The sequence below is a fragment of the Oncorhynchus keta genome, chromosome 20 (assembly GCF_023373465.1).
Source record: "Oncorhynchus keta strain PuntledgeMale-10-30-2019 chromosome 20, Oket_V2, whole genome shotgun sequence".
NCBI lineage: Eukaryota > Metazoa > Chordata > Actinopteri > Salmoniformes > Salmonidae > Oncorhynchus > Oncorhynchus keta.
This window is the reverse complement of record NC_068440.1, coordinates 24,469,256-24,495,084: the sequence shown is the minus strand read 5'-3', so window position 1 is coordinate 24,495,084 and position 25,829 is coordinate 24,469,256. Positions and strand designations below refer to the sequence as shown.

Sequence of the window (25,829 nt, the reverse complement as noted above, 5' to 3'; positions counted from 1 at the left end):
AAAGAGGGGACCCAGAGGATATCTTTAGTCTCAAAACATCATCAGGAAAGAGGGGACCCAGAGGATATCTGTAGCCCCAAAACATCATCAGGAAAGAGGGGACCCAGAGGATATCTTTAGTCTCAAAACATCATCAGGAAAGAGGGGACCCAGAGGATATCTTTAGTCTCAAAACATCATCAGGAAAGAGGGGACCCAGAGGATATCTTTAGTCTCAAAACATCATCAGGAAAGAGGGGACCCAGAGGATGTCTTTAGCCCCAAAACATCATCAGGAAAGAGGGGACCCAGAGGATATCTTTAGTCTCAAAACATCATCAGGAAAGAGGGGACCCAGAGGATGTCTTTAGCCCCAAAACATCATCAGGAAAGAGGGGACCCAGAGGATATCTTTAGTCTCAAAACATCATCAGGAAAGAGGGGACCCAGAGGATGTCTTTAGTCTCAAAACATCATCAGGAAAGAGGGGACCCAGAGGATATCTTTAGTCTCAAAACATCATCAGGAAAGAGGGGACCCAGAGGATATCTTTAGTCTCAAAACATCATCAGGAAAGAGGGGACCCAGAGGATGTCTGTAGCCCCAAAACATCCCAACCAAAATATTATTATAATGTCCATGCACACACATCTACCGCATCTAAATGATGGCCGGCATTCATGGCCTGCTAAGAAAGGAGAGTCTCTAAGACAAAATGAAATCCTCTTACGATATGGCTCATCTGGGCTGTAAAGGATTTACCCTTCCGCTCTACATTACACCAGGGACTAGCAGAGGAGAGATTATACTTCACAGACCTAAAGCTCGGCCACATCAAACACATGTAGTACTCTCTGAGGGGAGGGGAGGGCCGATCAAAGAACAGGAGGATAGGCCCGGATCACATCAAACACATGTAGTACTCTCTGAGGGAGGGGAGGGGAGGGCCGATCAAAGAACTGGAGGATAGGCCCGGATCCCATCAAACACATGTAGTACTCTCTGAGGGGAGGGGAGGGCCGATCAAAGAACAGGAGGATAGACCCGGATCACATCAAACACATGTAGTACTCTCTGAGGGAGGGGAGGGCTGATCAAAGAACAGGAGGATAGACCCGGATCACATCAAACACATGTAGTACTCTCTGAGGGAGGGGAGGGCTGATCAAAGAACAGGAGGATAGGCCCGGATCACACCAAACACATGTAGTACTCTCTGAGGGGAGGGGAGGGCCGATCAAAGAACAGGAGGATAGGCCCGGATCACATCAAACACATGTAGTACTCTCTGAGGGGAGGGGAGGGCCGATCAAAGAACAGGAGGATAGGCCCGGATCACACCAAACACATGTAGTACTCTCTGAGGGGAGGGGAGGGCCGATCAAAGAACAGGAGGATAGGCCCGGATCACATCAAACACATGTAGTACTCTCTGAGGGGGGAGGGGAGGGCCGATCAAAGAACAGGAGGATAGGCCCGGATCACATCAAACACATGTAGTACTCTCTGAGGGAGGGGAGGGCCGATCAAAGAACAGGAGGATAGGCCCGGATCACATCAAACACATGTAGTACTCTCTGAGGGGGGAGGGGGGAGGGCCGATCAAAGAACAGGAGGATAGGCCCGGATCACATCAAACACATGTAGTACTCTCTGAGGGGAGGGGAGGGCCGATCAAAGAACAGGAGGATAGGCCCGGATCACATCAAACACATGTAGTACTCTCTGAGGGGGGGGAGGGGAGGGCCGATCAAAGAACAGGAGGATAGGCCCGGATCACATCAAACACATGTAGTACTCTCTGAAGGGAGGGGAGGGCCGATCAAAGAACAGGATGATAGGCCCGGATCACATCAAACACATGTAGTACTCTCTGAGGGAGGGGAGGGCCGATCAAAGAACAGGAGGATAGGCCCGGATCACATCAAACACATGTAGTACTCTCTGAGGGAGGGGAGGGCCGATCAAAGAACAGGAGGATAGGCCCGGATCACATCAAACACATGTAGTACTCTCTGAGGGAGGGGAGGGGAGGGCCGATCAAAGAACAGGAGGATAGGCCCGGATCACATCAAACACATGTAGTACTCTCTGAGGGAGGGGAGGGGAGGGCCGATCAAAGAACAGGAGGATAGGCCCGGATCACATCAAACACATGTAGTACTCTCTGAGGGGAGGGGAGGGCCGATCAAAGAACAGGAGGATAGGCCCGGATCACATCAAACACATGTAGTACTCTCTGAGGGGAGGGGAGGGATGATCAAAGAACAGGAGGATAGGCCCGGATCACATCAAACACATGTAGTACTCTCTGAGGGAGGGGAGGGCCGATCAAAGAATAGAAGGATAGGCCCGGATCACATCAAACACATGTAGTACTCTCTGAGGGAGGGGAGGGCCGATCAAAGAACAGGAGGATAGGCCCGGATCCCATCAAACAGACAACAGTACAATCAGGACTAGGTCTCTACTGCTGTTCAGTATCGAAGGGAACCGAATTGCACCTAGATAATGTATAAAATACACTGAGTGTAAAAAACATTAAAAAAACTAAACATCCATGACATAGACTGACCAGGTGAATTCAGGTGAAAGCTATGATCCCTTAACGATGTCACTTAAATCCACTTCAAAGCAGTGTAGATGAAGGGGAGGAGACAGGGTAAAGAAAGATTTTTAAGCCTTGAAACAATTGAGAAATGGATTGTGTAAGTGTGCCATTCAAAGGGTGAATGGGTAAGAGAAAAGATGTAAGTGCCTTTAAAACGGGGAATGGTAGTAGGTGCCAGGCGCACCGGTTTGAGTGTGTCAAGAACTGCAATGGTGCTGGGTGTTTCACGCTCAACAGTTTCCCGTGCGTATCAAGAATGGTCCACCACCCAAAGGACATCCAGCCAACTTGACACATCTGTGGGAAGCGTTGAAGTCAACATGGGCCAGCATCCTTGTGGAACATTTTGACACCTTGTAGAGTCCATACCCAACAAATTGAGTCTGTTCTGAGGGCAAAAGGGGGTGCAACTAAATTTTAGGATGGTGTTCCTAATGTTTTGTACACTCAGCGTACATATACACTACCGTTCAAAAGTTTGGGGTCACTTAGAAATGTCCTTGTTTTTAAAAGAAAAACACTTTTTTGTCCATTAAAATAACATCAAATTGATCCAGAAATACAGTGCAGACATTGTTGATGTTGTAAATGACTATTATAGCTGGAAACTGCTGAATAGAGTTTGGAATAGAGTATCTGGAGCATCAGCATTTGTGGGTTCGATTACAGGCTCAAAATGGCCAAAAACAAAGTACTTTCATCTGAAACTCGTCAGTCTATTCTTGTTCCGAGAAATGAAGCCTATTCCATGCGAGAAATTGCCAAGAAACTGAAGATCTCGTAGAACACTGTGCACTACTCCCTTCACAGAACAGTGCAAACTGGCTCTAACCAGAATAGAAAGTGGAGTGGGAGGCCCCAGTGCACAACTGAGCAAGAGGACAAGTACTTTAGAGTGTCTAGTTTGAGAAACAGATGCCTCACAAGTCCTCAACTGGCAGCTTCATTAAGTAGTACCTGCAAACACCAGTCTCAACATCAACCGTGAAGAGGCGATTCCGAGATGCAGGCCTTCTAGGCAGAGTTGCAAAGAAAAAGCCATATCTCAGACTGGCCAATAAAAATTTAAAATGAAGATGGGCAAAAGAACAGACACTGGACAGAGGAACTCTTCCTAGAAGGCCAGCAAAAATAGAAAAGTGAGGTGTAACTTTGCATTGGGACTTTTGGTGTGTATACTAATGCAAATCCATATGTTACATCTGGGTACGTTTATGCTACCTACCCTTTAATTAATACGCCATGGGTGTAACGCCCCTTCACACACATGTCCCTAAAAGGGAATAGGAGGCATCTGGCATAGGAGTTCCAGCTTTCTGGCCTTCAATCTCTTGCCCTCATCTCACTAATGAGGGCTGGGCAGCACCGGTAGGCACAGGCACACAACACAGACACTAATCTAAGCAGGGCAACATCACAGGGCTGATTCATGCCACCTGCTTCCCTACTACACTTCTCATCTGCAGACATGGCAGGCAACACTTTGGACTGCCTGATGTGTTGAAGAAAGGAAACAGGGATGGGTGTGCGTCATTTACAGCTTCTCATCTGTGATAGGCAATGGGTTAGTAGCCCCTTGCAGATGGCACCCTGAGGGGTGGCCATTCTGTCTCCAGCTGGGTTGGTCTTAATCCAAGCACAATTACACACAACACACAGTGACACAGACATACACAGTGACAAACATGCACAGTGACACACACACACCGACAAACACATTCACACAGGGAAACAAACACACATACACAGTGACACACACTTCAAAAGAACCATGTTTATCTATTTATAGTCCTCTTTTCAGGCTCTATTCATTTCCTTTCTTCAAAAGGACAAGATAAAGAGTTGACTGCCCCCACCTTTTCCCTCATGTTCCTCTCATCAACACCTGTCACAATCCCCACTTCCTGTTTGGCCCTGCCCTACTTCCTTCCTGTCAACAGCCACTGTGGGTGATGTGCTTACGCTGTTATATGTGTGTGTGCATGTACCCCTGGCACTGCGGTGTGTGTCGCAAACCTCTCTGTTTGCACAGTTACTGGTGACACCAGGGCGGGGTTCAATTCTAAAAGGAAGTCAATTACAATTACAATTCAATAATCAAAAAGAGTGCATTCATTTTCAAAGACTTCTCATACTGATAAGTAGAATATTATATATATATATATTTATATATAAATAAACTCAGCAAAAAAACATGCCACCAGCTCCATTGAGTACTGCAGTGCGGGGGGGCAAGTTAACCTCTCCTTTCATTTAAGAAAGCCATCACCATCATACTTTTAGGGAAAGAGGATAATTTTGTACATGTATTAAACTGTGAATTTGACCAATTCCATTCCTCTTGCTTTGGGGGTCCGGGGTCCTCCCCGCGATAATTTTCATGAACATTACTGAGAAGGACATTCTACTCCAAAATGTATGAAAATAAAATGATGTTGACACCATCTAAAATATAATTTCAACCTCCAGAAATGGGCCCAATAACCGATAACTTTAACCCCTGGTGTTGACACACTGATAATGATTCTGCTGTTTGAGTGTTAAAATTCCTGTTAAAATGTATAGTACAATAGAGTTTGAGGAACATTAACGCTTGAAACACCCACAAAGCAGGGTTTGACTTGAACTACTCTTCTCCCTGTGGTGATGAGGCAGGCTATGGATGTAGATTTCATTCCCTGACATCATCAGCGTTTCAGAACTACTCTTCTCCCTGTGGTGATGAGGCAGGCTATGGATGTAGATTTCATTCCCTGACATCATCAGCGTTTCAGAACTACTCTTCTCCCTGTGGTGATGAGGCAGGCTATGGATGTAGATTTCATTCCCTGACATCATCAGCGTTTCAGAACTACTCTTCTCCCTGTGGTGATGAGGCAGGCTATGGATGTAGATTTCATTCCCTGACATCATCAGCGTTTCAGAACTACTCTTCTCCCTGTGGTGATGAGGCAGGCTATGGATGTAGATTTCATTCCCTGACATCATCAGCGTTTCAGAACTACTCTTCTCCCTGTGGTGATGAGGCAGGCTATGGATGTAGATTTCATTCCCTGACATCATCAGCGTTTCAGAACTACTCTTCTCCCTGTGGTGATGAGGCAGGCTATGGATGTAGATTTCATTCCCTGACATCATCAGCGTTTCAGAACTACTCTTCTCCCTGTGGTGATGAGGCAGGCTATGGATGTAGATTTCATTCCCTGACATCATCAGCGTTTCAGAACTACTCTTCTCCCTGTGGTGATGAGGCAGGCTATGGATGTAGATTTCATTCCCTGACATCATCAGCGTTTCAGAACTACTCTTCTCCCTGTGGTGATGAGGCAGGCTATGGATGTAGATTTCATTCCCTGACATCATCAGCGTTTCAGAACTACTCTTCTCCCTGTGGTGATGAGGCAGGCTATGGATGTAGATTTCATTCCCTGACATCATCAGCGTTTCAGAACTACTCTTCTCCCTGTGGTGATGAGGCAGGCTATGGATGTAGATTTCATTCCCTGACATCATCAGCGTTTCAGAACTACTCTTCTCCCTGTGGTGATGAGGCAGGCTATGGATGTAGATTTCATTCCCTGACATCATCAGCGTTTCAGAACTACTCTTCTCCCTGTGGTGATGAGGCAGGCTATGGATGTAGATTTCATTCCCTGACATCATCAGCGTTTCAGAACTACTCTTCTCCCTGTGGTGATGAGGCAGGCTATGGATGTAGATTTCATTCCCTGACATCATCAGCGTTTCAGAACTACTCTTCTCCCTGTGGTGATGAGGCAGGCTATGGATGTAGATTTCATTCCCTGACATCATCAGCGTTTCAGAACTACTCTTCTCCCTGTGGTGATGAGGCAGGCTATGGATGTAGATTTCATTCCCTGACATCATCAGCGTTTCAGAACTACTCTTCTCCCTGTGGTGATGAGGCAGGCTATGGATGTAGATTTCATTCCCTGACATCATCAGCGTTTCAGAACTACTCTTCTCCCTGTGGTGATGAGGCAGGCTATGGATGTAGATTTCATTCCCTGACATCATCAGCGTTTCAGAACTACTCTTCTCCCTGTGGTGATGAGGCAGGCTATGGATGTAGATTTCATTCCCTGACATCATCAGCGTTTCAGAACTACTCTTCTCCCTGTGGTGATGAGGCAGGCTATGGATGTAGATTTCATTCCCTGACATCATCAGCGTTTCAGAACTACTCTTCTCCCTGTGGTGATGAGGCAGGCTATGGATGTAGATTTCATTCCCTGACATCATCAGCGTTTCAGAACTACTCTTCTCCCTGTGGTGATGAGGCAGGCTATGGATGTAGATTTCATTCCCTGACATCATCAGCGTTTCAGAACTACTCTTCTCCCTGTGGTGATGAGGCAGGCTATGGATGTAGATTTCATTCCCTGACATCATCAGCGTTTCAGAACTACTCTTCTCCCTGTGGTGATGAGGCAGGCTATGGATGTAGATTTCATTCCCTGACATCATCAGCGTTTCAGAACTACTCTTCTCCCTGTGGTGATGAGGCAGGCTATGGATGTAGAATTTATTCCCTGACATCATCAGCGTTTCAGAACTACTCTTCTCCCTGTGGTGATGAGGCAGGCTATGGATGTAGATTTCATTCCCTGACATCATCAGCGTTTCAGAACTACTCTTCTCCCTGTGGTGATGAGGCAGGCTATGGATGTAGATTTCATTCCCTGACATCATCAGCGTTTCAGAACTACTCTTCTCCCTGTGGTGATGAGGCAGGCTATGGATGTAGATTTCATTCCCTGACATCATCAGCGTTTCAGAACTACTCTTCTCCCTGTGGTGATGAGGCAGGCTATGGATGTAGATTTCATTCCCTGACATCATCAGCGTTTCAGAACTACTCTTCTCCCTGTGGTGATGAGGCAGGCTATGGATGTAGATTTCATTCCCTGACATCATCAGCGTTTCAGAACTACTCTTCTCCCTGTGGTGATGAGGCAGGCTATGGATGTAGATTTAATACCCTGACATCATCAGCGTTTCAGAACTACTCTTCTCCCTGTGGTGATGAGGCAGGCTATGGATGTAGATTTCATTCCCTGACATCATCAGCGTTTCAGAACTACTCTTCTCCCTGTGGCGATGAGGCAGGCTATGGATGTAGATTTCATTCCCTGACATCATCAGCGTTTCAGAACTACTCTTCTCCCTGTGGCGATGAGGCAGGCTATGGATGTAGATTTCATTCCCTGACATCATCAGCGTTTCAGAACTACTCTTCTCCCTGTGGTGATGAGGCAGGCTATGGATGTAGATTTAATTCCCTGACATAATCAGCGTTTCAGAGGATAGTGAGTCAGTCTGGTGATTCTCCTGGCGGAGTTCTTTATTCAGATTGATCTCATTAGATAGATATCTGCTGATGTCTGGGCTGGCTCTATGTTGGTGTGTGTGTCAGCAGTCCACCACCCAGAGATAGGCATCAGCTGGCTTCCCACTTTAGAACTCTCATGCTCCCAGCATGATTTGTCCCTTTTGTCCAATTTACAATACCATGCTGCCGACTTACAACAAAGTCGTCTTACAGCATTGGCCAAAACTGTATGAGAAATGTTTGTGTTGTTCTTATTCAGAAAACCCCCTTATTTCTCAAGAACTCCAAATGGACGTCATTCATCACTAGTAATGAGAATGTTCGTAGGCCTAGATGTGCTGTTCACAGAGTACCAAATTAGTATTGAATGGAAGAGAAAGACTGTTTTGAGTGTGAAGAGAGATGAGGAGACACATTGTCAACAACAAACACCACGCACACACACACACACGCCGGAAGCACCATTATCATCCCCAACCCTTCCCTCACCCCTCAGACTAGAAACGGGACCAGTCGATTGATCTCTGTCCTGTCCCCCGAGGCCCCTAGACTCTCCTAGACAGGGTGCCAACACAGAACACACACGCTCTAACTCGTTTTAGACACCTCCCTGCCCTCACCCAAATAGCCCTCATTAGTGTCTCACAGCACCATAGCTCCCTCCCTAAATCCCTCCTATACTCTCCTGCTATCCCCCTCTCCTCTCTCTCCCAGTCAGCCACAAGGGGCTTGTCAAATGCTCCAGAGCAGGTCTTCCCAAACTGGGGTACACGCAATAAAAATGAGATTGTTTTTTTTTATTTTAAAAAATGTGAATATTTTTTTCTTCACATCTTCAGTAGCCTTGTTTCACTGCCCAAACAAAATGAAACCATCTAGTGTTCAGCGAAATAACAACACAATGTCAAATACAGGTAGCCTAGTCAAATAATTAACATCCAATCTGTTAATCTCTCGCAGGAATTCCACTAACGGTCCATATGTAGCCAAACGTAGCTGCTGCTCATTCCGTTTGCTAGAAAATTGATAAATGGTTAAAAAAGAAAGGCCCGCATGTTGTTGTTAGCCCAGCTGGCATGGACACTAACAGTTGTGAATCTGATGCAGCCGAAGAGCTACTGCCCCCTTACCCAGGAAAGCACCGAACAACAGACACAGACGTTGGACCATCGAAGCGGCGCAAATATGATGAGAACTACATTGATTTGGGGTTCACTTATATTGAGAGTAGTGCTTTTCCTCAGCCACAGTGTGTTATATGTGCAAAAGTACTATCTCACAACTCGATGAAACCTTCACTCTTGCACAGACATTTAGAAACAAAACATGCCAAATTGAAAAATAAGTTACGGGAGTTTTTTGAGAGAGAATATAAGATGACTTTCGAATAGTAAGACATGTATAAAAGCAACAGATACCATTAGGTATCTGGGAGGGGGTATCTGGAAGGGGCTAGATATGGTGAGCTACTGAGTGGCTAGGACAGGCAAGCCCCATACTATTGTGGAGGACTTCATTCTTCCTGCTGCCATGGATATGGATGGGACAATGCTGGGGAAAAGGCAAAAAATATATATATACAGATAATGCCTTCATCAAACAACACTGTTTCATGATGGATCAGTGACATGGCAGGAGATGTTTTGAAACAATTACTGCTTCGCATAACAGCTGGATGAGTATACAGACGTGGCGGGCCTGGCACAGGTCCTGGTATATGTCCGTTACGTTTATGGGGGGTAAATTAAGGAAGACATCCTCTTCTGCAAACCACTGGAAACCAAGACAAGAGGAGAGGATATTTTTAAAGTACTGGACAGCGTTGTGACATCAAATGGACTTTGGTAGTCAAGATGTGTTGGTATCTGTACTGATGGCGCAAAAGCCATGACAGGGAGGAGTGGCAATGCGTGTGTAAGCAGTTGCTCCCAACATCACTTGGGTACACTGCAGCATGAATTGAGAGGCTTGCTGCCAAGGGAATGCCTGACAGCTTGAAATACATTTTGGACACTACAGTGAAAATGGTTAACTTTGTTAAGGCCCCTGAACTCTCGTGTATTTTCTGCACTATGCAATGATATGGGCAGCGACCATGTAACACTTTTACAACAAGCGTGCTGGTTATCAAGGGGCAAAGTATTGACACGTTTTTTTTTTTAATTAAGAGACGAGCTTAACATGTCCTTTACTGGCCATAATTATCACTTGACGAGTTTCTCACACGACTGGACATTGAGTATTTTTCCATGTCAATTTGATATATTTTGATACTATTTGTATTGCTTTTAATCTTTTTAAATGAATTTATCTTATTAACACTTTGTTCTAGCTAGCTATTTGTGTAGGTAGCTATCAAGTGGTCCTTCTGTGGCTCAGTTGGTAGAGCATGGCGCTTGTAACGCCAGGGTAGTGGGTTCGATTCCCGGGACCACCCATACGTAGAATGTATGCACACATGACTGTAAGTCGCTTTGGATAAAAGCGTCAGCTAAATGGCATATATTAAGTAAACGCAATGATAATATGTTTGGGTGATGTTTTTTCTCGCATGAATGATCTGAATGATCTGAATCTACGATTACAGGGACTCTACGCAACTATATTCAATGTGAGGAACAGCATTGAAGCTAAGTTGGAGCTCTTTTCTGTCTGCATTAACAAGGACAACACACAGGTCTTTCCATCATTGTATGATTTTTTGTGTGCAATTTTTTTTTTTAAATAAAAATTAATTTTACCAGGCAAGTCAGTTAAGAACAAATTCTTATTTTCAATGACGGCCTAGGAACAGTAGGTTAACTGCCTGTTCAGGGGCAGAACAACAGATTTGTACCTTGTCAGCTCAGGGATTTGAACTTGCAACCTTTCGGTTACTAGTCCAACGCTCTAACCACACAAGACAGAGACTCTCTCCAATACAACCCAACATTGCAGAGTTATGTGCATCCTTTCAAGCACACCCTTCTCATTAACCAACATGTTTCAAGCAGACCACCATAGACCACCATGCTTTGAAATTTTGGTAATGGCTCACATCAACACCATTATCCCAGAAACCCTAGACCCACTCCAATTTGCATACCGCCCAAACAGATCCACAGATGATGCAATCTCTATTGCACTCCACACTGCCCTTTCCCACCTGGACAAAAGGGACACTTATGTGAGAATGCTATTCATTGACTACAGCGCTCAGCGTTCAACACCATAGTACCCTCAAAGCTCATCACTAAGCTAAGGATCATGGGACTAAACACCTCCCTCTGCAACTGGATCCTGGACTTCCTGACGGGCCGCCCCCAGGTAGTGAGGGTAGGTAGCAACACATCTGCCACACTGATCCTCAACACTGGAGCTCCCCAGGGGTGCGTGCTCAGTCCCCTCCTGTACTCCCTGTTCACCCACGGCTGTATGGCCAGGCACGACTCCAACACCATCATTAAGTTTGCAGTGGTAGTTTGCAGTGGTTAAGTTTGCAGCCTGATCACCGACATCGACGAGCCTACAAGGAGGAAGTCAGAGAACTGGCCGGGAGGTGCCAGAATAACAACCTTTCTCTCTCAACGTAACCAAGACTAAGGTGATTTTTGTGGACTACAGGAAAAGGAGGACCGAGCACACCCCCATTCTCATCGACGGGGCTGTATTGGAGCAGGTTGAGAGCTTCAAGTTCCCCAGTGTCCACATCAACAACAAACTAGAATGGTCCAAACAAACCAAGACAGTCGTGAAGAGGGCACAACAAAGCCTATTCTCCCTCAGGAAACTAAAAGGATTTGGCATGGGTCCTGAGATCCTCAAAAGGTTCTACAGCTGCAACATTGAGATCATCTGGTTGCATCACTGCCTGGTACGGCAATTGTTCGGCCTCTGACCGCAAGGCACTACAGAGGGTAGTAAATACGGCCCAGTACATCACTGGGGCTAAGCTGCCTGCCATCCAGGACCTCTACACCAGGCAGTGTCAGAGGAAGGCCCAAAAAATTGTTAAAGACCCCAGCCACCCCAGTCATAGACTGTTCTCTCTACTACCGCATGGCAAGTGGTACCGGAGTGCCAAGTCTAGGACAAAAAGGATTCTCATCAGTTTTTACACCCAAGCCATAAGACTCCTGAATAGGTCATCAAATGGCTACCCGGACTATTTCTATTGTGTCCCACCCACCACCTGCCAACCCCTCTTTTACGCTACTGCTACTCTCTGTTCATCATATATGCATAGTCACTTTAACCATATCTACATGTACATACTACCTCAATCAGCCTGACTAACCAGTGTCTGTATGTAGCCTCGCTACTTTTATAGCCTCACTACTGTATATAGCCTGTCTTTTTACTGTTGTTTTATTTCTTTACTTACCTATTGTTCACCTAATACCTTTTTTGCACTGTTGTTTAGAGCCTGTAAGTAAGCATTTCACTGTAAGGTCTACTACACCTGTTGTATTCAGCGCACGTGACAAATAAATGTTGATTTGAGTTATTCACAATTTTTGATGAACGAATATGGTTTTATATGTAAGATGGCTAAGTAATGAGCAAAAATATTCATTATTATTATTTGTGCCCTGGTCCTATACGAGCTCTTTGTCACTTTCCACGAGCCGGGTTGTGACAAAAACTCACACTCATTCTTATGTTTAATAAGTGTGGCAGGCTACAATGATGGCAAAAAACAACATTTGACAGCGCGCTGACCCTGGTGCTAGATGGGGTACGCAGCTGGAGATTGAATGTTTGAAGGAGTACGGGACTATAAAAAGTTTGGGAACCACTGCTGCAGAGGATTGCTTCGACCTAGATTCAACACCCACCGCCTCGGATGCTAACAATGCTAAGTAGGTGCCAACACTAACAATGCTAGCTGTGAGGAATAACAAATCAAGTGGGAAACGGTAGCGCTCAGTGCTAACAATGCTAAGTGTAACAACGCTAGCAGTGAGGGATAACAAAACAGAGCAGGTAATGACAGAGCACAACACTAATGCATCACACAGGCAGAACACATCTGTTGAAAGGCCAAAGGAACATTTCATCAACTTTAGTAATGAAAGAAGAGATACTGTAGTGTTTTTTGAAAGGTTGGAAGTACACAAAGTTCAAAAACCTGTTGGCGCATGTGTAGTGGGGTCTGTGTGAATATGTTCAAATGTTTTATGTCACAATGATTGACTCTTCAGAAGCCTCAAATCCAACATCTCCATGTTTCTATGGTTACCTTCGGCACAGGTGCTGGTTTTGGTTTGTGTGTTGTTATTGACTAGTATTCATTCTGCTATATTCCACTGCAGCTATGACACATACACAGCAGGGCTACCGGAGAGGAACCTTAGAGGAGACATGGCAGGGATGCCACCCAATCTGTCAACAACAGGGACATGGCAGGGTAGAATGCCACCCAATCTGGCAACCGCAGAAGGGAGTATAGCCAGGGGGACTTTGAGGTGTCAAGTCGATTAATATTAACAGGACATGTGTGTGTGTTCAAGGCCATGGCTCTCAGCAAATACATTTGAGACGTCTGAGAGGTCAAGGAGTCAAGCCAGAGTCACACAACACAGACAATCTGACTCAGAGTGTATTGAGAGATAAAAAGAGGCACAAGATGGAGGGAACGTTGGAACATAACTAACGAAATTACAATTAACGATAATGTAAGCATAATCCAGTATACACTAATGTATTGAATTTATTACACAAGCACAACGGCAAAGTCATGTCTTAAGTATAAAGCTAACAATGACTCAATAATCCATGCTTTCTGGGAATGCTCTAAAGTCCAAAAGCTACGGGCAGAGTTAGTAAGTTGGTGTCAGAATTATTACAGTGTCAATTTACTTTTATTCCGTCTGTCTGCATATTTCAAGACATGGCATATGGGGGTGCAGTGAGATACCCGATGGGCTGGATGATCATTTTATCGTCAATCATCTTGAAAGAATGTATACTTAAAAACGGTCAAATCAACCAATCCTCCATTGTTAACACAATGGAAAGGTCAAAGCTTTATTATGTAAATGTCTAAGCAACGGACAGAATCAAAATGGTGCCGTTTTAGGTCATGTGGCGGAGAGTGATGCGGGCGCTGGAGACGGGGAAGTGAGCAGGTGGGTCTGGACAGGGGTGATGCTGTGGATGTTTGTATGCTTCTGTGTAGAGAAAAGTGTATGGCTCAGCTATGATTGAAGGATCCATAGCAACACTCAAAAACTGCTGTTGCTAGTGCGTGGGAAGGCTGGTTGAGGTGTTACGTTGTTAACGACACCAATGTGTGTTGGCGTGTGGGGGTGGCACAAGGGGCAAAGAGAGACGAGGAGAAGGAGTGGAGGGGAAAGCAGAGAGCAGAGTTTAAACCCTCTCTAAAGCACTTGCTCCGGGTTTTCAGAAGCACAGACCCAGTTTGAAGCCCCACAGATTGGACTACAGCAAAATCTATCCAAAGCAGTACAGTAACACAATATGCTCTGCTATTATGTAAATACCTACCTTGCTCATATGAAACTCCAACCGCCTCATATACCTCTCGATGGTTTTGATTTGCTGCAGACAGAAATAGAACAAGCTAGAGTTACATTGTGCTGTTGACAAGAGAAGATAGTGTCAGTAAAATGGTGCATCCATGCCTTTAAGCTGTGACAGCGGTTAAAACAGAGGGTAACATGTTAGATGATCAAACATGTCACACTTTCAGCCGAGAGCAGACTCATTTATGGTAATCTAATCCCCCTCTCTCTTTTCCTAGCAGAAACATGATTCACACACACATCAAAGATCCATCCTCACTCAGGCAGACTGGTTAGGCCTGGTGCCTTCCACACAACTCACTCACCTTGTCAAGATCGTACAGGACTCCCTGGGGGAAAACACACACAGTAGATAGTGTTACTACTGCACAGCATATGGAGGAGCAGCTCACAACTATGCCATTAATGCAAAAAAGACTGCAGTTGTCTGACAAGAGGAATATGAATTATTTGAAAAACGCTTCCTCCCATTGAGAGAAGCTGTCTTTGGTTAGAGGAGCAGCAATGTGTTTGCTGTCTGACTAGCGTAGTAGCTACAGAACTAGATGTGTTTGCTGTCTGACTAGCGTAGTAGCTACGAGCTACAGAACTAGATGAGAGGGAGCTTAATCGCTCATTAGCACATGTGATATGTCATGGGGAAGAAATAACATCATTAACAAATTGATTATCAGGCCAATTAGAATGAGGAGCCGTGTAGCTAGCTACATTAGCAGTGTTACTCAACCCAGTCCACTGGGACCATCAGCCGTTTCACATATTTGATCTAACCCCAACACTGTAGCACACTTGTTTCAAATAGTCAAGGGCTTGATGATTAGTAGACTAGTTAAATCAGGTGTGCTAGTGTTGGGATAGAGCAAATAAGTGAAATGACAGGTTGGTCCCTGAGAACTGGGTTGGGAAGCACTACACTACAACAAGGGTATAGGGCGTAGGGTCTCGGTGTTGATTTAGGACTGAGCCTACACTACAGTCAGTGGTAGTGGTGATGATGAGCTCACATCCTGACTCACCAGTCTGGAGTTCCTCTTCATGTCCTTCATCAGAGAGGTGAGTTTATCAAGCTCAGTCTGGTATACCTCCAGATACTCACTGAGGGAGAGAGAGGACGGGGAGAGAGAGGGAGGAGGAGAGGGAAGGTGGAAGGAGGGATGGAGAAAGAGGGGGAAAAGGAGAAGAGGGAAGGAGAGGGGTGGAAGGAGGGGGAGAGGGAGGAAGAAGGAAGGAGGGGGAGAGGGAGAGGGAGGAAGAAGCGAGGAGTGGAGAGAGGGGAAGAAGAAAGTTGTAGGGAGGGATGGAGGGGGAGAGAAAGGTCACAGCTTACAATAAAGCTCTCACATATCACCAGGTTATCATATGGTTCGTGTGTGTGTGTGTGCATGTCTGTACTCACTCCAGGCCTTGTTTGAGGGCCACGTACACCTCCTCCACCCTCTTGGGCTGGGGCTCTCTGGAGCCGCTGCTGGCCTTGTGCCCTGACAGATGGGGCTTCTTGGGCTTGGATGTGGGCTTCTTCTGCACCGCAGAGTTCCCCATGAATGAGTTACACCTGGACACACAGAATGTCAAGGTTTTCTTTGGGTCCTCAACAGAAATGGTCACAAAGGTGGTCTTTTTGAGGTCAAGACAGCAATTGTGACTCCTCAGTCCACAATACATAAGAGTTATGTACTGTAGTTTCTTCTTCATAAAACAGCTCAGAACACACACACCTCACACACCAGAGACAATTTCATCACCTAGTGACAGTCCCCAAGGTAACCCCACCCCAGTATAGTAGGCGGAGGGGTATGAACTGTACTGGGGTCAAGTGCTAGTTAAAGGCAACCCCGGCCCAGTATAATAGGCGGAGGGATATGAACTGTACTGGGGTCAAGTGCTAGTTAAAGGCAACCCCGGCCCAGTATAATAGGCGGAGGGATATGAACTGTACTGGGGTCAGGGGCTAGTTCAAGGCAACCCCGGCCCAGTATAATAGGAGGAGGGATATGAACTGTACTGGGGTCAGGGGCTAGTTCAAGGCAACCCCGGCCCAGTATAATAGGAGGAGGGATATGAACTGTACTGGGGTCAGGGGCTAGTTCAAGGTAACCCCACCCCAGTATAGTAGGCGGAGGGATATGAACTGTACTGGGGTCAGGGGCTAGTTCAAGGCAACCCCGGCCCAGTATAATAGGAGGAGGGATATGAACTGTACTGGGGTCAGGGGCTAGTTCAAGGCAACCCCGGCCCAGTATAATAGGAGGAGGGGTATGAACTGTACTGGGGTCAGGGGTTAGTTCAAGGCAACCCCGGCCCAGTATAATAGGCGGAGGGATATGAACTGTACTGGGGTCAAGTGCTAGTTAAAGGCAACCCCGGCCCAGTATAATAGGCGGAGGGATATGAACTGTACTGGGGTCAGGGGCTAGTTCAAGGCAACCCCCGGCCCAGTATAATAGGAGGAGGGATATGAACTGTACTGGGGTCAGGGGCTAGTTCAAGGCAACCCCCGGCCCAGTATAATAGGTGGAGGGATATGAACTGTACTGGGGTCAGTTCAAGGCAACCCCGGCCCAGTATAATAGGCGGAGGGATATGAACTGTACAGGCCGGGGTTGCCTTGAACTAGCCCCTGACCCCAGTATAATAGGCGGAGGGATATGAACTGTACAGGTCAGGGGCTAGCCGAAGCAGTCCCAGTGCTGGAGTGCACTAACTGCTCTGGGACATGCACATTAGAAATGCTCTTCACAATATTTCCAACCCTAGAGTGATGGAAAGCGGTCTTCTGGTTTTAATTAACTAGTGTATATAGTGTAGATATTATAGACTCGCATCACTACACTGACAAATATCCACTTCCTTGTATAGAGCAGAATTATGGGGACACAGTGACAGCAGATTTCACTGCTTGCTCGACAAGTCAGAACATGCCACGTACTGCCTGGAACTCAGAGCTGCCACAAATCTAGGCCAGCGTGCAGAATGAGTTGCCATGGTGTCACGCTAGCTAGCTTTATGCTACGTTCAACCTAGCAGCAGTGCTACGTTCAGCCTAGCAGCAGTGCTTTAATAGGCAGACATATAGGCACATTATCAGAAGGAGATAACCACACGTGACAGTCGTCTGTCAGTCGCTTAACGCTCATTCAACTAATTAATGTATAGCAATTACTACATTCCCAGTCAGAGGAGGGTAAGTCAGCTAAGAACAAATTCTTATTTTTAATGACGACCTAGGAACAGTAGGTTAACCGCCTTTTTCAGGGGTAGAACAACAGATTTGTACCTTGTCAGCTCGGGGATTTGAACTTGCAACCTTTCGGTTACTAGTCCAACGCTCTAACCACTAGGCTACGCTACTTCAATGCTTCACTGAAGAACACTGATGTCTCAGAGTTCGGTCTATCCACAGGGGGTACTTGAGAAGACTCTTGAGACCATAGGCTTACTGGTAAAATGCACATGAGAGGGTACTTCAGGGATACTCTGGGCAGAGCAAAATTCTGTTGGTGGTACAGTAAGCAAAAAAGGTAAGGAAACTTTAGAGTAGGATGAAGTTGTGCTTAGGCAATGATCTACGGTCAGTCTTGCATTTATCCCACTAACAGCTAGGGCTGGAATTGGGTACGGCATATTAATCCTAGATCTGTGCCTAGAAAGCCTTCAGGCCAACTTCCACCTCTCTATTCCCTTACCGCGAGCGTCTTTCCTGTAGCGTGCTGAAGCCGGCGAAGGACTGGCTCCGGATGATCCCATTGGGTCCCCCGGGGGAGTGGGTTCCAGCCGCCATGATCTCTGGGACACGGGACGACACTCCTGGAGAGAGAGAGGGAGGAAAAGAGAGTGAGATCGAGTTATATGAGCTACAGTAGTGAGCTACAGTAGTGAGCTACAGGAAACTATAGCAGATAGATATACATGAGCAACACGGGTAAACTGGTATGACAGAGAGAGAGCTATTAGGAAATAGTATGATATTAAACTCTACAGTGACAGGATAAGAGAGGGAGACCTGTATGGGCTACACAATATGCAGGAAACTGTAATAAGCTTAGTATGTTGCAACTCTACAGTGACGGGATGAGAGACAGAAGACTTGTCGATACCGGCTCTGAATGTTGTTAGTCTGCATCTAAGCTTGAAGTCATCATCTATTTACTACACTGCAGATGGTGAATCACTCAACCCTGTGTAGTGTGTTGAGAAAATTGGAAAGGGAAAGGTGGATACCTAGTCAGTTGTGCAACTGAATGCATTCAACTGAAATGTGTCTTCCGCATTTAACCCAACCCCTCTGAATCAGAGAGGTGCGAGGGGGCTGCCTTAATCGACATCAATATTATACTATAATATGTCCTTGATCGGTAAGAAGTTTATTTTCATTGTGCTCCCGACTCCTCCAAGAGTGGCTACTGACACCGGGTATACCAAATATTAAGAACAGCTTCCTAATATGGAGTAGCTTTCACCTGGATTCACCTGGTCAGTCTGTCATGGAAAGAGCAGGTGTTCTTAATGTTTTGTACACTCAGTGTATTTCAGTGTTGTTCTTCCTTGCTCGCACATTTCTAATCATCATTGATGGAACATTGTAGGAACCAGGGATAAGCTGGGATTCTACTAGACAATACTGCTGATGTACTCTTGATTCCTTAAAAAAATATCTAGGCTATTTCTATATTTAGCCAACCTGAGCTGTCAGAGACTTGTAACAGTCGAGAAGACCATTTGATAGAGACATTAAAATGAGCTTCCCAGAAACAGAAACACAGGAGAGAATAGTGGACGCACATAGCACACAGACAATTAGTGATGGGGAGAAAAATAGATAACTTTACATATCATGATATTATTGTCCTACATAGTATAGGCTACCAGCTAAACTCATATTATGAGATATGAGAATAATGTCAAGTGATTTTTACAGTAAAAGGTTGTAAACCTAACCGTCACTAGAGTAGGCTTTCCCTGGGTGAGTTGCGGCACCTCACCACTCCTGACTCCCTCCAGTCAATGGAAGCGTATAGGGGAGCCTTCAACCTGCAGGCCCCAGCAACATGACACCGTGCCTGGTTCCCAGCACAGAGAGACGTGACAGTGACAAAGCCCAGGGCCGAGGGATAGGGCCACACAAAGGCCCTGCACCATGCCGTGCACGGGCCCGGGGAAAGACTAGATGTTGTTTTGCTGTGGAGGGACAATAGGACAGGTCTGATATGGCCTCGGCTATTTATAGAGCCCACTTCAACACCACTCACTCACTGTGAAGCTGGGTCCTATTAAAAAAGAATGCTGATCTAGGATCAGGTCCCCCTTGTCTATATAATCCTATTCATTATGATCAAAAAGGAAAAACGTATCCTAGATCAGCATTCCTACACTGAGACGCTTTGTGAATACAGACACTGATGTGTAGCAGACTAGAACACTGGTACACAGGTCAATTAGGTCTATCTGCAAAAGAAGCTGGGTATGAGCACTCAAATATTCAAAGAAACTATTGTGATCTTATAATTCTATCTGGTTGGTATCGACGGCACTTTTTTTTCGATAATTTGATGTCTTACAAGAACCCAAACTGTTTGACCAGAGAATACCCCACTGTAGACAACCCAAGGAGAAGATGTTGAAACAAGGAAAAACACAGTTGATCTATTTGAAGGTACAAATGAGGGTCTAAAGTGAGAATCGATAGGAGCTGGAGCTAGAGATTATGGAGTGAATCTTTAAATTTCCCTTTATAGTCCTCCATTTCCACAAAACAGTGGAAAATGGCAAAAAACGCATCATCACATCATTTGCTGGCTTGATGGTAAATAGCGTGCCCTTCACTGTGGCTCACTCTGCTTTCTGAAAGCCTTACTCTTAGAGAGACAACGGCTGAGAGGAGGCTGGGAGAATTGACAAAACCTTCATCATGTTTAGAGTTCTGACTGAGCTTTTCAAAAGCCTTGTAGAAGTCAGGCTTTTGAGCACACTTGAAAAGTCTAGAAATTCCTGCTGAGATTGGCGGAGACTCGGGCCGGAACAAAGATGAAAAGATTGGTTTCAGCTTCAATTTGTTGGATCTTCTCAACATTGGAATCACTTCCTTTGATACCACTTCCATCCAACTCCACATCTTGCCAAATGGCAAAGTCAAGAATGAGACAACAGAGCCTCCGGCCAACTCCAGGGGCGGGAATATACAGCGTGGTAAGCATGTTAGGCTACTCTAGGGACTGCCAACATTGAGAACTGGAGGGCAGAACTGTTAGAAGTATCTTATCAAGCCAAACACTTCTATAACTCGGTCATAACATCCTGAATACATTAACTCATCTATTCTACAGAGGCTCTATTCTCTATTTTCCATCTACAGGTTTAAAACTAATATAGAGAGAGAAACTAGAGAGAAATACACCACCACCCACTGACTAAATCAACAAGCATGTTTTCAGTTCAGTTTTAACATCAACCTGGAGAGAGAATCTGGAATGAACGTTATGCCAGTCATCCATCCACATTCATGTCAAGGCACGTCTTTCACATCCAGTAAACATCACTACTCACTACTTGCCTCAAAAACAAACTACAGTCGTAGCCAAAAGATTTGAGAATGACACAAATATTAATTTCCACAGTCTGCTGCCTCAGTGTCTTTAGATATTTTTTGTCCGATGTTTCGATAGAATACTGAAGTATAATTACAAGCATTTCATAAGTGTCAAAGGCTTTTATTGACAATTACATGAAGTTGATGGATGCAAAGAGTCAATATTTGCAGTGTTGACCCTCCTTTTTCAAGACGTCTGCAATCCGCCCTGGCATGCTGTCAATTAACTTCTGGGCCACATCCTGACTGATGGCAGCCCATTCTTGCATAATCAATGCTTGGAGTTTGTCAGAATTTATGGGGTTTTGTTTGTCCACCCGCCTCTTGAGGATTGACCACACGTTCTCAATGGGATTAAGGTCTGGGGGATTTCCTGGCCATGGACCCAAAATATTGATGTTTTGTTCTCCGGGCCACTTAGTTATCACTTTTGCCTTATGGCAAGGTGCTCCATCATGCTGGAAAAGGCATTGTTTGTCACCAAACTGTTCCTGGATGGTTGGGAGAAGTTGCTCACAAAGGAGGTGTTGGTACTATTCTTTATTCATGGCTGTGTTCTTAGGCAAAATTCTGAGTGAGCCCACTCCCTTTGAGAACTTGAGGTCAATCCTGAAGTGCCGGGTGGACAAACAAAAACCCACAAATTCTGACAAACTCCAAGCATTGATTATGCAAGAATGGGCTGCCATCAGTCAGGATGTGGCGCAGAAGTTAATTGACAGCATGCCAGGGCGGATTGCAGAGGTCTTGAAAAATGAGGGTCAACAGTGCAAATATTGACTCTTTGCATCAACTTCATGTAATTGTCAATAAAAGCCTTTGACACTTATGAAATGCTTGTAATTATACTTCAGTATTCCATAGTAACATCTGACAAAATATCTAAAGACACTGAAGAAGCAAACTTCATGGAAATTAATATGTGCGTCATTCTCAAAACTTTTGGCCACGGCTGTACACAACAAACTATGAGTTTCAGGTCAGGCGAAATGTAAACTAATCAAAAAACATCCCCTCACAGCAGGAAGATAAAAATCCATTAGCTCAACCAGTGAGTCAACCCCCTCTCTCTCTCACAGCCCAATGTCACCCCTCTGTCCGATCTTCCCTCCAATAGAGAGCCTTTCATACAACACAACACAGCGCTTCCTGAATCCTGATGCATTCTGGGACAGAGGCAGGGTGTCCCGGTTCAATGAGGCTGCCAGTCAGTCAGTCAGGCTATTGAAGGCATCACAGTCACACAACCCTGCATTCTCCATGAGGAGGGGGACGTCAATGGGGTACAGGGGGGACGTCAAGGGGGGACAGGGGCCTCTCAGGCCGCACAAGCCTGATCAGTATGCTAACCAGCAGCCTGGCATAAATCCCAAGAGGACCATGCAACGGGAGGGGGTGCAGCAATAGGCTGATGCAATGAGTCAAGGAGGGCAGCACTGAGGGGTGTGAGCGAGGAGAGGGAAGAGGGAATGGAGGTTGCTGGGGAAATTGGTAATTATCTTCCAGCAAGGTATGTGTTTGATTCATCAACCCTCCAGATCGAGGTGGATGGGTTAGGGAGTGTGTGTGTGTGTGTGTGTGTGTGTGTGTGTTAGGAGACTTGAGCATAGAGGGTTAGGGGTGAGGGTGCTGGAACAGGGTGAGAGATCCTCCAGCAGGACCAGGTGGGCCCAGGGCTGAGAACCACAGGCCAGGGTAATCGTCCAACAGCACCCGTGGGCCCAGGGCTGAGAACCACAGGCCAGGGTAATCGTCCAACAGCACCCGTGGGCCCAGGGCTGGCATCCTGAGAACCAGACACATCCCACACACAAACAACCCTCCCCCTCTCTCCAAACTCAGTCACCCATTCTGACTAAAACAAAATCAGAACATCGTTCTCACCATTACCCCCTCTGAAGCACTAACAGACAAAAACAGACTCACTCGTTCACAGTCCTCTTTCGTTTTAAGTCTAAACACAGCTCTCTCCTGAACAAATGAGTCCTCTTCACTCGGCCTCGCACAAAACACACACACACAGTCATTAAAGCAGCCCCTCTTCCTCCCTTTGTCTCCCTTCCACAACCCATTAGGTAGGACTACAATCCTCCTGACTGCCAACGAGGCCAATCAGGGACACTGAAGCTCTGTTTTGACCCTAAGTAATGTCCATTACCAGGCTCTCCCCAGCCAGTAAGCAAGCCACTATGACCTCAGTCATCTTCCATGGTCACCCAGCCAACCAGGGTGCATTAGCTCACAGTGGATGTGAACCACATACAGACGGGTGGTGACCAAAGTCTCTCCCATGGAACAGCCCTGTAGGAAATGGCTAGTCAGGACGTTTCAGGGATTATTATATGGACGGAAAAAAGTGTTTTAATTCGCTGGCTTCCTGTGTCCTATTGACAGGTCGACCAATAAATGGGGCCCAAACTCTCATCCTATCCAATGTCCTAAAAAATAATTTATTTGCCTCTAGTCCGCAAATATTGGAAGGACACAAACATGCACACAAACACCTCTTCAGCAGACACCACTTGGCAGTCTCCAAATAAAACCTTTGAGAAATGGAACCATGTACATCCAGTACCTGAACGTTTCAGAAGTGTTCTATTAATAGCTGGCTGCTATCTTTATCACCACAACATCAGAAAGTATCCGACACAGGGACAGACAGAGGATGGGAGAGCATGTAAATCCAAGGCTCTCACAGTGAAAAGGCACAATGGCGGTTTACTTTACAGCAGCTCAGCGAGGTAAAGCATTTTAAGTGCATTTTAGGTTTAGAGTAACAATTAGGGTTAGGTTAAGGGGTTGGTGGTTAGGTTTAGGGTTACAGATTAAGGCTATGGTAAGGGTAAGGTTTAGGGAAAATAGGATTTTAAATGGAAATTAGTTTTAGGTCCACATGAGGATAGAAAAACATAATGTGTGTGTGTGTGTACTGCTAGGTGCTGAAGAGACAATTATGTATTTCCTTTAGAACGCATTAGAGTGCCTAATACTCTAAGTGGTGGAGGAAGGGAGGGAAGAAGAAAGCCCTGTGAAATTTCAATAACACGCTGAGCTGTTACAAAATGAAACACTGCTTTTAAATGGGTCCATAAAAAAAGGTTAGTGTCATTACTTTCAGCTTACTTCCCATTTTAGTGTATTGACCGTCTGAAACCCTCTAGCTAAAATTATGAGCATGAAAGAAAGTTTACTGTCTGTATTTGTGTTCAGATAATGATGACTGCTTTCAGACTAACATTTTATTAGCCTTTACTTTTTCCCCAGAGGGCCAACACAGTACCAGCGTTTAAAAGCATAACGCCCAAATAAGTGCATGTTATTCCACCAAAAGTACATTTCCTCCAGCATATGTAGGCTCAAAGACCTTTATGGCAGGGCATACAGCATATGTAGGTTCAAAGACCTTTATGGCAGGGCATACAGCATATGTAGGTTCAAAGACCTTTATGGCAGGGCATACAGCATATGTAGGTTCAAAGACCTTTATGGCAGGGCATACAGCATATGTAGGTTCAAAGACCTTTATGGCAGGGCATACAGCATATGTAGGTTCAAAGACCTTTATGGAAGGGCATACAGCATATGTAGGTTCAAAGACCTTTATGGAAGGGCATACAGCATATGTAGGTTCAAAGACCTTTATGGAAGGGCATACAGCATATGTAGGTTCAAAGACCTTTATGGCAGGGCATACAGCATATGTAGGTTCAAAGACCTTTATGGAAGGGCATACAGCATATGTAGGTTCAAAGACCTTTATGGAAGGGCATACAGCATATGTAGGTTCAAAGACCTTTATGGCAGGGCATACAGCATATGTAGGTTCAAAGACCTTTATGGAAGGGCATACAGCATATGTAGGCTCAAAGACCTTTATGGCAGGGCATACAGCATATGTAGGTTCAAAGACCTTTATGGCAGGGCATACAGCATATGTAGGTTCAAAGACCTTTATGGAAGGGCATACAGCATATGTAGGCTCAAAGACGTTTATGGCAGGGCATACAGCATATGTAGGCTCAAAGACCTTTATGGCAGGGCATACAGGCTGAAGTAGTAAATAATGTGACAGACCGACTATAACACAACTGACTGGAATCTACCAGAGACAAAAACAGAGACAATATGGGTCAGCTGTCATAGTTCAATCCCTAAACTGCCCCAGCGAAACAACAAACTGTCATTTTCAACATAAGTAATTAGGAAAAAGCCAACCCCCTATCCCAATACTCACTTACGATCACACACAAACACATACAAAACAAGGAAACAGAGAGTGACTGTGGTGATTCAGTACACACCATGTCATGTGACATACCCACCATGTCATGTGACATACACATGTCATGTGACATACACATCATGTCATGTGACAGTAGTGATTCACAATTAGACCCAAGCAAATCACGAGAAAACAAAAATGAATAATTTACCAAAAAACAGCGCAAACAGAGATGTTATTTGTCCCTAAACAGAGAGCACACAGTGGCAGAAAACCTGCCCACTGTGACTGACACAAAACCCAAAATTAAGGAAAGCTTTTGACTATGTACAGACTCTGTGAATATAGCCTTGCTATTGAGAGAGGTCACCGTAGGCAGACCTGGCTCTCAAGTGAAGACAGGCTATGTGCACAAAATTAGGTGGAAACTAATGAAACTGAGCTGCACTTCCTAACCTCCTGCCAAATGTTTGACCATATTAGAGACATATTTTCCTCAGATTACACAGACCCACAAAGAATTTGAAAACTAATCCAATTTTGATCAACTTCCA

At 45.4% G+C, this 25,829-nt stretch overlaps 1 protein-coding gene across 5 annotated transcripts in view; it reads right to left on the bottom strand.

Annotated features, from left to right (window-relative positions):
- The window catches only part of LOC118399580 (rho family-interacting cell polarization regulator 2), a 137,601-nt gene that overhangs the window by 35,242 nt on the left and 76,530 nt on the right, over positions 1-25,829 (bottom strand). For 4 of the 5 annotated variants that reach the window (XM_052472475.1, XM_052472471.1, XM_052472473.1 and 1 more), the window contains exons 2-6: positions 18,154-18,274; positions 15,867-16,022; positions 15,475-15,565; positions 14,776-14,799; positions 14,433-14,486 (exon numbers count right to left, since the gene is read on the bottom strand). In XM_052472475.1, coding sequence (XP_052328435.1) covers positions 14,433-14,486; positions 14,776-14,799; positions 15,475-15,565; positions 15,867-16,022; positions 18,154-18,248 — 420 coding nt within the window. In that variant the 5' untranslated portion in view covers positions 18,249-18,274. The remainder of the gene's footprint in view (positions 1-14,432; positions 14,487-14,775; positions 14,800-15,474; positions 15,566-15,866; positions 16,023-18,153; positions 18,275-25,829) is intronic. The other variant, XM_052472472.1, reaches the window with a different exon arrangement.